The following is a 14,367-nucleotide window of genomic DNA, read 5'->3' as shown; positions in this document are numbered from 1 at the left end:
AGCAGCAAGCCATTACCGTAACGACCTCAAAATTTACATGAAATTGCTTATTAAATTACTAAGTTTTTCGGGATGATTTAATGATACCAAAGGCCATTTGTCTCCTCAGCTTTTATTTTCTCCCTCTCCGTTAATAAAGCAATGTGGTTAGGCTTTACGCCCGCGCATGGAACTTTACGTTCATAATTCCTTACTTCGGCTTTTTCTCTTTCTCTCTCCGCTAAAATAATTCATCTAACTTTAACGCGCGTTTTTTCGGTAAGCATTTTTTAAATGCAGAAACATACAAATTCTTTGTACAAATTGAAATCTATATCAAATTGGCTTTAAAAGCTAATTGTATAAGTTAAATTTTATTTCCTTCAAGCCTTTGCTATGAATTTCAAGGATAAACTAATGTAATACAAACTTTTGAAAAGTGTAGATAAATGAGTATACTAATTTTGAAACGTTTTTTTTTTTTCAAAAAGATCTGTAGAAAGACATTATATATTATAGTTTTCTATTATATATATGTGTATAAAATTATATAATTTTTTTATATATGGCATACATGCACAAAAATTTAGTCATATTTTTACCAAAGACAAAGAAGATCGATTGCAAATTTTGCGCGTTTCCCTTTTCCGATATTGGATGCCATCATTTCGACGCAACGCGACATCCGCAATATTTTTGTTTGAATTCCTAAATATCGAGACCGCAGCATACGGATAAAAACGAACAACCCCCTTCTCGAGTAGCGCGGTAGCCGCGGATAGTAATAATAGTAGCGGGAATATTCGACGGTATGTTACGCGTGGGTGTGCGCGGCTTTGCGAGAAGTCAGTTGGCAACATGTGGTTCGACGAACGCAATCTGGCACTGACATTTCGAATTAAACTTGTTGAAGACCAGCCCTCTCCTGTAACTTCCACCAGATGAAAAACAAAAAAAAAACAAAAAAAAGAGAGAATTGGTCGCCGAATGTGAAATTTGTGTGAAAGCAACACGCCGAGATTGACCGACAAAATTTTCCATCAGGAGATTTAACAATCATTATACATATTAAACAATTTTTATTTCGACAAAAATGTCTAAATTTCGTTTAGCATAATATAAAAGCTCAAAAAAATCGTATCGCAATGTTTCTAAAATTAATTCTACTATTTAAAAATTAAGTATTATAATTGAGAATATATTGCGACATAAATATTGACGCGAGAAATATATCAATCAATTTTTCATGGATAGCACATCTTCCTGTTCTCTCTCTCTCTACATGACATAATTATTAATCATATCATATTGAATATATCAAATATTGAATTTCCATTCTGTATAATAATTTCACAAAACTACGGTTGCCGTTTTAAAAGAACTCTGCTGAATCTCAATTTATTAAAAAAATACGCGAATTCTTTGGCACTTCTTTTTTCAACGCGGAAATATCTAGCTCGCAAGCGCCAAAAAAAAAGATTTCTCGCAGTCGTCCTTCTTCAGCCATGCCTTCTTAGCCACGGCTAAGCCGATATGCATTCATTATAATAAGAAATGGAAGGCGCCGAGTGAAAAGTTCGAACGCGCGCACCCCGGCTTATCAACTTCTTCTGAATTTTATATTATTTAAGAAGGTACTTACCCCTATATCTGCCCCGGCATCTGCCCTGTGGCCCATCTATACACTTCTCTCCCGTCATTCGCTATGATGCTGCTTCGATGTAGCCAGGAAGGTCCGCTTAAAATCTTCCGATGTGGCACGCAAAAGCCAAGATGCGCGGCATTTCAAAAGTTCGCCGAGTGCTTATTATCATATTTATTTGTCGTTCGACGATGAACTTAGACGCGGACTTATACACAACGTACCCGTAAACACTACGTAAGACGCGACACGACGCGACGCGGCGACGCGTTTTTTCTTCTCGGCTTTCTTCACTATGTGCAGCAACTTCATGTTGATACGCAATCTATCCAACATAACAATAATAAAATCTATAGTAATTATTCTCTATCGAACGCGTGCTCCCTATGTCTCTTACATTTAAAGGTTGTTCTATATTAGGCACAAACAGCCAATTACTAGTAATTGCAAATTTTGGGAGAAATTACATTAAGAAATAAGGGTATCGATCATACAACTTTTCCCAAGGGCGAAAATGTGAAAAGTAAAAAATTTCGCCACGATTTCGTCAATTTCGCATTGATTTCAATAGTGAAATTTTTCACTTTTCACGTTTTTGTCCTAAGGAAAAGAAAATTACACGATCGATACCCTGAATAGAAATAAAGCTGGGAAAAGATTAAGCCAGAATATAGTTGTCTAAACTTTATAAAAGTAAACATATTGAAAAAATTTAGATAAAAGATATCTATGTATAACATTGAATTTATATATAGATTAATAGCTTTTTCCTATAGTATTTAGGTGCATCACTATTTCCAGCTATTTTTTCTTCTCTTTTTTTTTTTTACATTTTATAAAAGATTCTTTATCTTTTAATGCATTTCATACAATCTAATTTCTACTTTTTAGTTCTCAATATAAATGATGCTTACATTGTTTTTATCATATATTTCTTCCAACTGTTTATTCTTTGCAATTAGCTGAGCATTCTGTTCTAGTAACTAATTAATTTTCTTATCCTCCTCCTTTATCCTTTTTTTTGTTTTTTTAATTGTACTGGAAGAAAATAATTTTGTTAGTAAAATAGTGATGATAACATAGAAAAAAAATATAAGATAAACAATTGATGGGGAAAATTCTAACTCTCTTACATGGTTTATATAAGTGTCCCTCACTATCCTCTTCCAAGCATTGCACCTCTTCAATCTCTTGATTATTTGGTCTTTTCGATATTGTAGTTAATTCTTTTCTGCAACAGATATATTTATATACATATATTGAGACAATGTAATATATAAAGAAACCAGGTTTGGATTCCGATTTATTTGAAAAATTTTACATTTCGATATTTTATTTCTGTCCTATATATAAATATTACCCTAACAACACACATGTTCAAAAGACATCCAGAAGACATCCAGAGGATATTTATAACGTTTTTTGAACGCATGTATTGTTATCAGGGTATCATGTAATTACACAAAAAAGTGTTACTTTAATGTAAAAAACTGCTCTACAAAATAATGTCATTTTAGCTCTTTACAAAACAATGTTATTTTATATATATATATATAATTGTACAAAATAAATGTTTTAATTTCCTACAAAAATAGATATCAAAAAATTCTGCCAACTAACAATAAAATAAATAAAAAGTTATACTATAAAATTCATTTCTTTTATGATTATTTAAATAGAAATATTTTAATCAAAGAATATTATTATACAAAATAGTTGTTTAAATTACCTAAAAAAAATAATGATATAATTCAAACATAAGCAATTGATTAAGCCTATTAAAAATGCGATCGATTCAACCATTATTGAGGTCCAATAATCTAAAGTATTCTCAACTAGTCGACTCGCGTATAGATACCCGAGATGCTTCGCTTTTACTGCGCGTGACTTGGCGCGAGACACTACTATGTGTCTTGATATTAATCGACAATATTGACTTATTTGAACACTTACAAAAAATTGGCAAAAATCTGAGTGAAGAAACAATCTAAACATCAATTCTCCACATGCCAAATAAAATTTTGATTAGATATAAGATTTATTAATACATATATATAAAATTGTTTTTCGCGCGCATAAAGTTTTGCATTGTATATAAACTGTTATATAATTGAAAATTTGTTAAATATATGTGTGTATATTACATTGTATTGTATATATATTAATATATGTGTACATAAATATATTCTTTAGTATCATAAATCATATACACTGAATAGTGATACTATGTGTATGTATATGTGCGTGCAAAATTGTAATTATTACAATTAAGTTAGCAGTGATATTTAATCCAAAAAAGAAGGAAGGCAAGTATATAATTTGAATAAAGGCGACGTAACCGCCACATAAAAGTTATCAATTTTACAAAATCCTATTGAATTAAAATGAGTACCACATTGTCACATATTACACATGCGGTATCGATATGATTGTCGAGAAATACGTGGAAAAGAAAGTGTCACAACGAAATCTTTGCTACTCGTGTTAAATTACGATCTTTAATGTGTGCCGCATAGTCACGATACGAGATCTAGCAATTAAAAGATTATTATTTTTCATTCGCTTTCCGCAGCGTCCGGCAGGCAAAGTGGCCGTGTATACCATTGTAAGTACCATAAATGACTTATAAAAGCGTTTGTATGTAGGACATAGGGGTAAAACGCAGGTAACGAGACATGCGAGCTGAGCCGCACAACACGCGGGATGCTTATCGTTCACTGCGATAAATGACGCAAGTCAAACTGGCAACAAAAAGGACACGTAACAGCTCGTCTGTGATATTAACAATTCGAGATTTAACGAGCGCGAGACACGGATTTGAAACTATTTTTAGTTTCTCGACTGATCTTCTTATATATATCATACTACAATATAATTTTTATTTGTGTCATAACTACTTATCATAACTGAAACCCACTTGCAATTGTTATTGCGTATTAAACTGTCAAATGTAAACATTCAACCAGGAATTTATATGACTATTTAATAGAATGCTTCTTACCTTTTTTTACAAAAAAATAGTTTTTGCGTTAGAAAAAAACAGAATATTTTACATTATTTTATCTTTTTTTAAAGAAAAGATATTTTTATTTTATATATAGAAAGAATTTATGCTTTCGTTTAAAATGGCCATCAACTTACATGTCTCTTAAAATATCATATACTGCAGATTATAAACCAGGTTGCCAATTTACAGGAAGATAGGAGGGAAACAGAAATTCCAACATATAGAATCTCCAACTCAATTCAAGATAGAATCTCCAACCATATATGACCTAAAAAAAAAAATACATATTATCAATACAATAAATTTAGATAAAAAGCATCAAATATATGCAATAAATTTCACAAATAATATAAAATAATTTCATTATAAATAGTAACAATCTTCTAATAGTGTGGGCCCTTAATTACCAATATATATCATAACCTAACATAATACGTATGATAATTGATAATAACGTAAAAACACGTAAAAACAACAGTTTAATTATTAAAACCAATGATGGATAAATTGAAATAAAAATGGCTCTTGTACCTAACAAATCGATAATCAAGAGTTCTTTCTCCTGTATTGAACGAAAGTACATCAGTGGCATATATTATGCGTAGAACTTAACCATTGCCGCAGGCGTGAGGCTCCGCTGAATTTAGTTTTTACAATTCCGCGTGAACGAACGCAACAGGCGGCACTTCCCACACATTCGCGGTTTAAGCGTCGCTGGTTCCGAAGACCGGGGAATGCTTTGTGCCGGAGAGAAGCCGAGAGAGAAGCTATGTCTTTTTGATTTCGCGCGGGAAATATTCGAAAGATATCGCCATCTAACGATTAGCTCAGAAAACATATCGATGACAGCAAAAGGTAAGTGCAATTTACTCATAGGGTAAATGCGATTTATTCGAACGATAAACGCGAATGTTTTTGAGTGAAAATGATAAATTTTACGTTTTTTGTAAATATTTCGAAAACTACTAATTTTAAAAGGGGAGCAATTGTGGATTCTGACGGAGCAATTAAGGAGCAATCGTTTGAGCTATAAATTATTAAAAATTATGAACTTCCAGCGCCAACTTATTTCTGGTGAATTATCCTCGACTCAACTTGCTCGATGGATAATAAAAGTTACCGAACGTAACTTTTGAAACTTGAACACGCATTTATGAAGAGTATACGAAATGGTGATACTGGCAGATATGATAGATTGATATAACAATAGAGGCCCGAAAAAAAAAATGAAAAAAATTATATAAAAAAATTTTGCTATAATATACAATATATTAATAATATTCGAAAATTGCACGTCTTAAAATTTAAATGCTTTTCTATATCTCAAAATTTAGAACTTTTTTACGTTTAATACTTATGCATTATTTTCCCATATCCCTATCTATTTACAGGATAAAAGAAAAGAGCCGCCTCCGTCGCCGTCAAGGGAAGCACCCTCTCTTCTTTAATATAAACTGTGCTCGTAATGTAATGACTCCCACACACATCCTACTAACGTTATGTAAGAAAAACACTTTTCATCGCCTCGATACGGTCAAACGGACAACGCATTGGGTCAGCCAATGCATAATGCATGCGATGTAAGATTAGAAACGGGGCTCGCAAAACTACATGTGTGATGGAGCTGCTTTATACCCGAGAAGAGAAGTTTACCGAAAATGCATACACAACTCTCCCTCTCCCCCTTTTCTCCCATCTCTTTTATCGCCGTAAAGGCGGAATCCGTTCTTCTGGAAGAAAAGCGAATATATATAAGCTAGCTACTTCTCGAATATGACAACGTATTTTATTGCCCTTCCCACCCGACGTCGAAATAAGGGAGACAGCACGATATATACAGGGTGCTTCCAGGTTAAATGGCCAAACTTGAAATATGAATTTAGGATCTCAAAACAAAAATAATTTTCCTCTGAAAGTATGCTCGCAAACGCTTCGTTCAAGAGATATTGACTTCTTAAGTTACAGAATTATTAGGAATGAATAATATCGTTCACCGGATTTAACATTAAATTTTTTTTGTATGGGGTGCTCTCAAGCAAAAAGTGTATAAAGTGCTTGTTAATGATCTTCAATCATTAAAACGAAAAATAGTGCAAGCGTGCGAAGAAATTACAAACGCATAGTCAGCCACTTGCTCTCTCATCAATAGGTGCAATGCTTGTCTCCGGGCTAGAGGCTATCATTTTGAACAGAACATTTAAAAATTAAATTTTGATTACTATGAAACAATAAAGAGGATAAACTTAAATTATTTCGATATTATTCATTCCTATAGTTATAACTTAAGAAGTCAATATCTCTTGAACGAAGCGTTTGCGAGCATACTTTCAGAGGAAAATTATTTTTGTTTTAAAATCCTAAATCCATATTTCAAATTTGGTATTTAACCCGGGGACACCCTGTATATTATTCGATAATATGCGTTTACAAAAAATTACTACATTACTTACGATCAATCTTTAAATATCGCATTTATTTGTATAAGCTATACATTTAATTCGACGTATCGTGTATGCCTTTTTTATATAAAACAAAGTGATATAAATGGAACAAGGGAGATAATATATATGATATATAGATTATTCATGCGTATTTAGAACATTACGAATAATCTTTAAGAAAAAAAGCACGGCGTTTCTCATATATAAAAAATATAATAATATTTTAATATTATATATTATATGTATATATTTAAAGATATTTTTATCATTTAATAAAAATAAAAAATGATTAATTTTTTCTATTACAAGATATTTTAGTTTCCTTGCTTTCTATATGCGTTTGAAAACAATTGATTAGTTTCACCGGAAGATGCTGAAACTAATCAATTGTTTTCAAACGCATATAGAAAGCAGGGTAAGTAAAATATCTTATAATAGAAAAAAATTGTCATTTTTTAATAAAAATATCTTTGATGGTCTTATATATATATAAATTTATGGTTATAAACTTTTTTAATCAAGCATTCTCACAATAATGTAGTAAAAATATTTGATATTTTTGACTGCGATTAATCGATTGTACTTACAATCTCTGACGATTACTTTTTCTTTTTCTTTTTTGAAAATTGTGATGGCACCGGATGAGTAACAAAGGTTTCACTCATCTTATGGGCTAAAACTTCCATGTTTCAAAGACCTTTATTCGGAGAAATATTCCAGAAAGATCTTCTCTGTTCCTTCACAGTTGGTGAAAAGGAAGGGCCGTAGCCAATCATTTACTAGTATTTTCCCAAAAATTGAAAGCTGATTGGTCACGACTCTGGTTGAAACGATTTTTCGAAAGATGCACCGACTGCGTAGACCATGTGAATAAGCCTTTACGAAGATGCCAGTCGCGCCATCACAATAACGGTAGGCTTCTCTCTTCTCTCTGGCTCAAGGTTCTCGCTCGGTTTCACTACTGTTCACTGCGTGCGATCAACGTGCGAATGCCGGAGAGCATGATCGCTCGCACTTCGTAATCGGCCGAAATATATTTTTTTTAATACCTACGACGAAACGTGTTCGATGGTGTAATTTAATTAGTTTTGTATAATCATTATATTCGCGCAATCGAGGCAGATCGCCATCGGGAAACGGTTAAAATATCGCCGAGCACACATCGACGACCCTGTGATCCTGCCGATCACCGGATCACCCCCCAAACCCCACGGCCCGTGCTATTTTTAATGTTTTGTACCGATTGTGGACGTGAGAATGGTCACTCGAAGCGAGGTAAGTCCCCTTTAATCCGCAAACAAGTTAAAATGCAAAAGTGCATGCTTCTCGCATGATCAACTGTGCTGTAAAGGTTATGTCACCGCGTCGCCCGGGTCGAATTCGGCGAGTATTTCTCGTTAATTTCGCGATGTATGTCACAATTTCTCGAGATATCTTTCAAAGTGCTTGATAAACGGACTCGCATTATCCTTGGCTAAAAACAAATTTCCACGAATTTTGCTTGAAACGCTTTCTCGTGCGTCGCTTAACGCGATACCTTGATTGTAATTTAAAACTAATCCCACATATAATTCCTCGTTAAAACATTCTAACGTTTATATTTTATAATATATCACGTTTATTAAATATACTTTTAGCATACTGAACAAAAATAGCATCTATTTTATTCAACTTGTTGAAAATTGTATTAAAACGAATTGTTTGTTTAGTAGAAAGTTGTACAAAAACTATTATCTCTCTCTTATATAAAATATATAATATATTTATTATATAAGATATTAATATATTATGTACAATTTAATAAGCATATTTCTCTCTTCATTGTAACATCAAATTAATATAGTCAAGAGAAAATAATAGATTAATTTATACAATTATGAAAACAAAGATAGAATAATAGCAAAACATGATTTTTTTACAAAATATTTAATAATAATTTTAATTTTAATATTTTTTAAATACAGGATGAGTCTCTAGAAACTGCCTTCTAAGATATCTTCATAAATATAATCTTCATAACTTTTAAAACTTTTTGGCGTCTCCACTTAAAAAAAATTAAGACGACTAAAATGTAGCCTTTTTAAAATTATTTAATTTTTATCGTTTTATCGAAACGTTTTCATATAAAATTAATATTTATGAAGATATCTTAGAAGGCAGTTTCTAGTGATTCATCCTATATATATCTATACATATGTATACATATGTATTCTTATTTTTCCTTTTTCAGATGGATCTTCAATTTTTAGACTTACATGATTTAACTGACAAAGATAAACATGAAATATTAACCATCCTCAGATCTGACACTACCGATACTTTAAAATTACCATGGAATGCTGCAGAAAGTAATAATAATAATGTTAATTCTGCTACACTGACAGAAGTTCCAGCAATTCAGCAACAACATTGGTATAATGGTAAATATGCTGTTTACATCTCTTGTATTGTTTTCTGATTGCTTTCCTATGCAATATATGAAATAAAAAAGTATAAATAATTCTAAAAAAAATCGGAATAAAATTATTTTATATAAGTTTTGTTTTGTTGATTTTCTATATATGATCTTTTATAATATAGTATCAAATAAAAATATATATATATATATATATGTAGTCTTTTATAAATAAAAGACATTCGCTCATTTAGAAAACTTTGTAAAGTATGATAATCTTCGAAAATATCTTATTTACAGCCATGCCACCAACACAGACCTATTCGCAACAGATGATGACACAATTGTGTAATGACTGGCAAGCATCAATGTACAATGTTTCTACAAATGGCCATATGCCATTCATGTCAGGATTGACATATCACCATCCTGGATACAATCTCGGTGTCGAGATTCAAGACGTGAATTACGGTAGGGAGAACGGACGCCGCAACAATCGGGGCAGAGGTATGAGAAGAGACAACTATAATCGAGCAATTAATTCCACTAACGAAGTGCAGTCAGGATACATGGGCGATCAGGCACAATTTCACCCACAAATACATCCAATCATGTACATTTACCCCGATCATCATTCTGTCTCTACGCAACAGCATCAAGTAGCTGTCGGACAAATCTATTACCCACCGCCGATGTATTCATCGATTCTTCATCCACATCCAAACGCACAACCAATTTCATCTAGTTCGCACGCACAAGCGACTTATCCTCCGAATCCACCACAAATGGACAGATGTGTACAACAATCACAATCTGTGCCATTGGAACAATCAAACCAAGAAACCATAAAACAACCAATCATCAAAGTGCAAGATAAACATGTACAAAATACAAGTATTGATAAAGCAGTATGTCATCAAGTAAACGAGGACAACCACGATTCTTTGCAAACTAGTGTTGTTAACAATGTCATTGCCACCATTGTAAATAATCCTACATCAGAATCTGTCAAGAATATAAACGAAAACACTGCCAATACAAAAACCATGGCTAGCAGTGAAAAAGATGTAAAAATATTACACAATACTGTATGGACTGAAAATTGCAATGGCACGCAAATCGACGTATCATGTACAAGTACTAACAATGGTGTCGAAATGAATCAAAATGGTGAGGTGGATAAGACATTTAAAAATGAAACTGCATCCAACATTACAACGATTGTTACACAAACTTTGCCTAAATCTGTCCCTGCTAAGGCAGATAAAAGTGAAATGAATATTGAGGAAAATGTACTAAAGGATGTTCAAGATAATACTGTTGAACATAAAATACTGAATGGTTCCTCAGTCATATCAAATGACTCATTAGTCATGCCAAAAGATCCATCGTCCGCTCCTGTATCTACCACATCGTCTGCGACTACAATCCCCAGATCTTATGCTAGTCTTTTGAAAAAAGATAGCACCGAAACACAGACGCTCACACCTTGTAAACCGACGATACATATGATTGATCAGAATAACTCATCAAAAATGCCAACTCAAAAGGAATCGACGAGCCTTGATTCTGCACCAAAGAATCAAAATGATTCATCCAGCATGCCAAACATAGTAAACGATTACAAGACTTTGCAAAATGGCATGTTACAGAATTGTTATGATGATCCAAATTCATATAGGATAGGTGGTAAGTACAAAAGCCAATCCAATATTTTGGAATGATAAAATTTTTATGCAAATGAACATATTAAAAACATATTAATTTTTTTCAGAATTTTTGTCAAGTTGTCAAATGGATAAACAGACTGTGAGCTTGTTACCAAGAGGATTAATCAATCGCAGCAACTATTGTTATATTAATAGTATCTTGCAAGCTTTATTAGCTTGTCCACCATTTTATAATCTACTCAAAGCTATGCCGCTTCCTAAAAATCGGGGCAAGAATTCTGCTACGCCCTTAATTGACAACATGTAAGTGATCATAATAATATCTCAATACTCTTTTAATACTTCTATTGCAAAAATAACATTATGTATGTATACAATAATAATAATAATATATTACAAGCAAATTAACTTATTTCGTCTTATTAAAAAGGGTCAAGTTCGTTCGCGAGTTTACACCTTTGACAGAGGCTGCTCGCATGCCCAGAAAAGATAGAGTTCATAACAAACGAGGAGAAGATACAGTCATAGATATACATAGTGGTATCGCTTTTGAGCCATCATATATATATACAATGTTAAAGCACACCTCTGCTGCCGGTGCCTTTTCTGTGGAAGGGCGGCAGGAAGATGCAGAAGAGTTCCTATCATGTCTTCTAAATGGCATCAACGACGAAATGCTAGAGGTATGAATTTATATACATCCTATTCATTGTAAAAATATAAATTATTAAAAAGATTTACAATTTTTAATGATTGTAATTTGTTCTAGTTGGTGAAATTGGTCAATAATGATCAAAATGCAGTCACTAACATGGAGAATAATGTCAGTGGTGGTCACGATGAAGAGGAGTGGCAGGTAAGATTGCTAAATAAAGAGTTCATATCTAAAAGATTCCTTTTTATATCAAGTATATATATATATATATATATATATATATATATGGAATATACATATGAATGAAATTCATGAATATACATATATTCATTCTTATGCCAATGTAGGTAATGGGGCCAAAAAATAAAGGTGCTGTCACCCGGTGTACAGAGTTTGGAAGGACACCGTTGTCAGATATATTTCGGGGACAATTGCGATCCAGGGTATCGAGAGCAGGAGAACAGCCGACAGATAACGTGCAACCCTTCTTCACGTTGCAGCTTGATGTGCAAGTTAGTATATTAAGAATTTTCATTGAATTGACTTATACTATCTGAGATTATATACAATATCCGATATAATTTGTTATAGAAAGCTGAGTCCGTGAAAAATGCTCTTGAAATTCTCGTTGGAAAAGATCAAGTAGAAGGAATGACATGTAGTAAAACAAGGCAACAGATAGAAGCATGGAAACAAGTTACATTGGAGGAATTGCCTGTTATTCTTATATTACATTTAAAATGGTTCGTTTACAAATTTGATAAATATTCCAATGGATGCTCAAAAATACTGAAGAGCATGGAATTTCCTGTAGATCTAAAAATTGATGGCAGTAAGTATACCACATATAAATCTAATCTATTTTGCTGTTCTAATCTTCGTGGCCTGATGAGACAAGCATAACATGGAAATTCTTACTTCTGCAGAATTTTTATCACCAAATACTGTGAAAAAGCTAGGGCCGAAGCAAAAACAGTACAAATTATTCGCAGTTACGTATCATGATGGAAAGGAAGCTACCAAAGGTCATTACATCACAGATGCCTTTCACATCGGATATGGATCTTGGGTGAGGTATGACGACAGTGCAGTGAAGAGTGTTCCAGAGAGTAATGTGTTGAGGCCCACATCGCCTAGAGTACCTTACCTACTTTACTATCGAAGATGTGACACTATCGGTAACCAACTGAATAGTACTAAAACCCATTAAGAAATTTAGACGAAAACTTGGATAAGCAAAACTTAGTTATATTCCATTTGGAATGGAATATAATAATTCGCTCACGAAAGTTTTCGTGTAAATTTTTTGAAATAGAATGACATACACCTGTTTTTATAACTTTGAAGTTCTTGTTGATATTTGTATTTAAATAGAAATCTACAAAAAAAAAATACAGAGAGTTTTTATATTATCCGTAATAGCATGGAAAGAGTAGACGTACATTAAACTCTTATAGTACTTCCATGAAATATTCCTATTACGATTGTTGTTACAAGTTCTATACATATATAGTTTCCCTAAAATCATAGAATAAATATAGATAAGCGAAATTAAGACTCGTTGAGTGTTTCAATCTGGGTTCACATTTTTTAGTGGATCTATATAACAGCGTTATATATATATACTAAATGCTTTATACGTTGCAGTTTGTGAGATACTAGAGGAGTGTCTTGTGTATATATATAAATATATATATATTCTTTTTTCTGAATAAGATAACTGTATGTTACTGATTTCCAAATTCTTAGAGGAAATCGAAAGTGCGAGAGATTTTTGAAATTTATGACAATGTGTGTATAAAATATATAGAGAGACAGAGAGAGTGACGCAAACATTATATGTAGATTATTTTTTTATATGATCCTGCTGTACAATGAAAATCAATTCCAACTTGCCAGACATTTTTCGATATGCATGTTACTATTTTTATATTTTCAAATCATGTTAAACACAAGTCATATGTTCATCATGTATCTTATTTGACTAGATCTTTCTATAGATTTCTTGCTCATTAAACCACTTAAATTATTTCAATAATTTAAAAAAAGCTGGCAAAACAAAGATGAAAGACTCGTCAGGAAAATTATATGTAAGATTATTGAACATTTTATATATCTAATCTTTCCTATGTGATACTATATCACATTAATTCTTAAAACTGAAGTGTTCAACAATGCTTATTTATCTATTATGTTTGAATATTATCTATGATATATGACAGTTTGTAATTATAATCAGATTGTTTGCTTTGTATGCAAATAAAATGCCACTTATTTGCGTTGCAAATCTTGTATTAAATAACATTAAAAAAAAAACAATTATATAAGTTTTAGTTCCCTTATATATCAAACTTTGTAGTATATACATTCACTATATAACTAGTATATATATATATGTTTGTATAATATAGATAAGAAATATTCTAAGTTTGAATCTAATTGTAACCTATGCATTAAACATAACTTTCACTTATTTCGAGTTTTGTAAATAAATATTTGAAGTTTATAACAAAAAATAAAACTGTATATATATATGTTATACAAAATTTAGTTGTAATTAAGAAATTATATATATATA

General features: G+C 32.0%; 1 protein-coding gene and 1 long non-coding RNA gene across 2 annotated transcripts; one reads left to right on the top strand and one right to left on the bottom strand.

The window, feature by feature from the left end:
• Nucleotides 1–1,800: 1,800 nt before the first annotated feature.
• On the bottom strand, nt 1,801–5,533 carry LOC115242958. Its single transcript, XR_003885138.1, has 3 exons — nt 4,763–5,533; nt 2,536–2,852; nt 1,801–1,946 (listed from the first exon to the last, which is right to left on the bottom strand). It is a non-coding gene; the product is annotated as an uncharacterized LOC115242958 (long non-coding RNA).
• Nucleotides 5,534–8,008: 2,475 nt separating this feature from the next.
• On the top strand, nt 8,009–14,305 carry LOC115242953 (ubiquitin carboxyl-terminal hydrolase 10-B-like). The gene is made up of 9 exons (XM_029819581.1): nt 8,009–8,344; nt 9,300–9,489; nt 9,765–11,153; nt 11,239–11,437; nt 11,565–11,817; nt 11,904–11,990; nt 12,137–12,301; nt 12,381–12,621; nt 12,716–14,305. The coding sequence occupies exons 1-9, from the start codon at nt 8,327–8,329 to the stop codon at nt 12,997–12,999; spliced, it is 2,826 nt and encodes a 941-aa protein (XP_029675441.1). The 5' UTR covers nt 8,009–8,326; the 3' UTR covers nt 13,000–14,305.
• The last annotated feature ends 62 nt before the right edge of the window (nt 14,306–14,367 follow it).

The sequence above is a fragment of the Formica exsecta genome, unplaced genomic scaffold, assembly GCF_003651465.1.
Source record: "Formica exsecta isolate Colony F162 unplaced genomic scaffold, ASM365146v1 scaffold662, whole genome shotgun sequence".
NCBI lineage: Eukaryota > Metazoa > Arthropoda > Insecta > Hymenoptera > Formicidae > Formica > Formica exsecta.
Note: the sequence above shows the minus strand (reverse complement) of the source record. Positions and strands in the feature narration are given on the sequence as shown.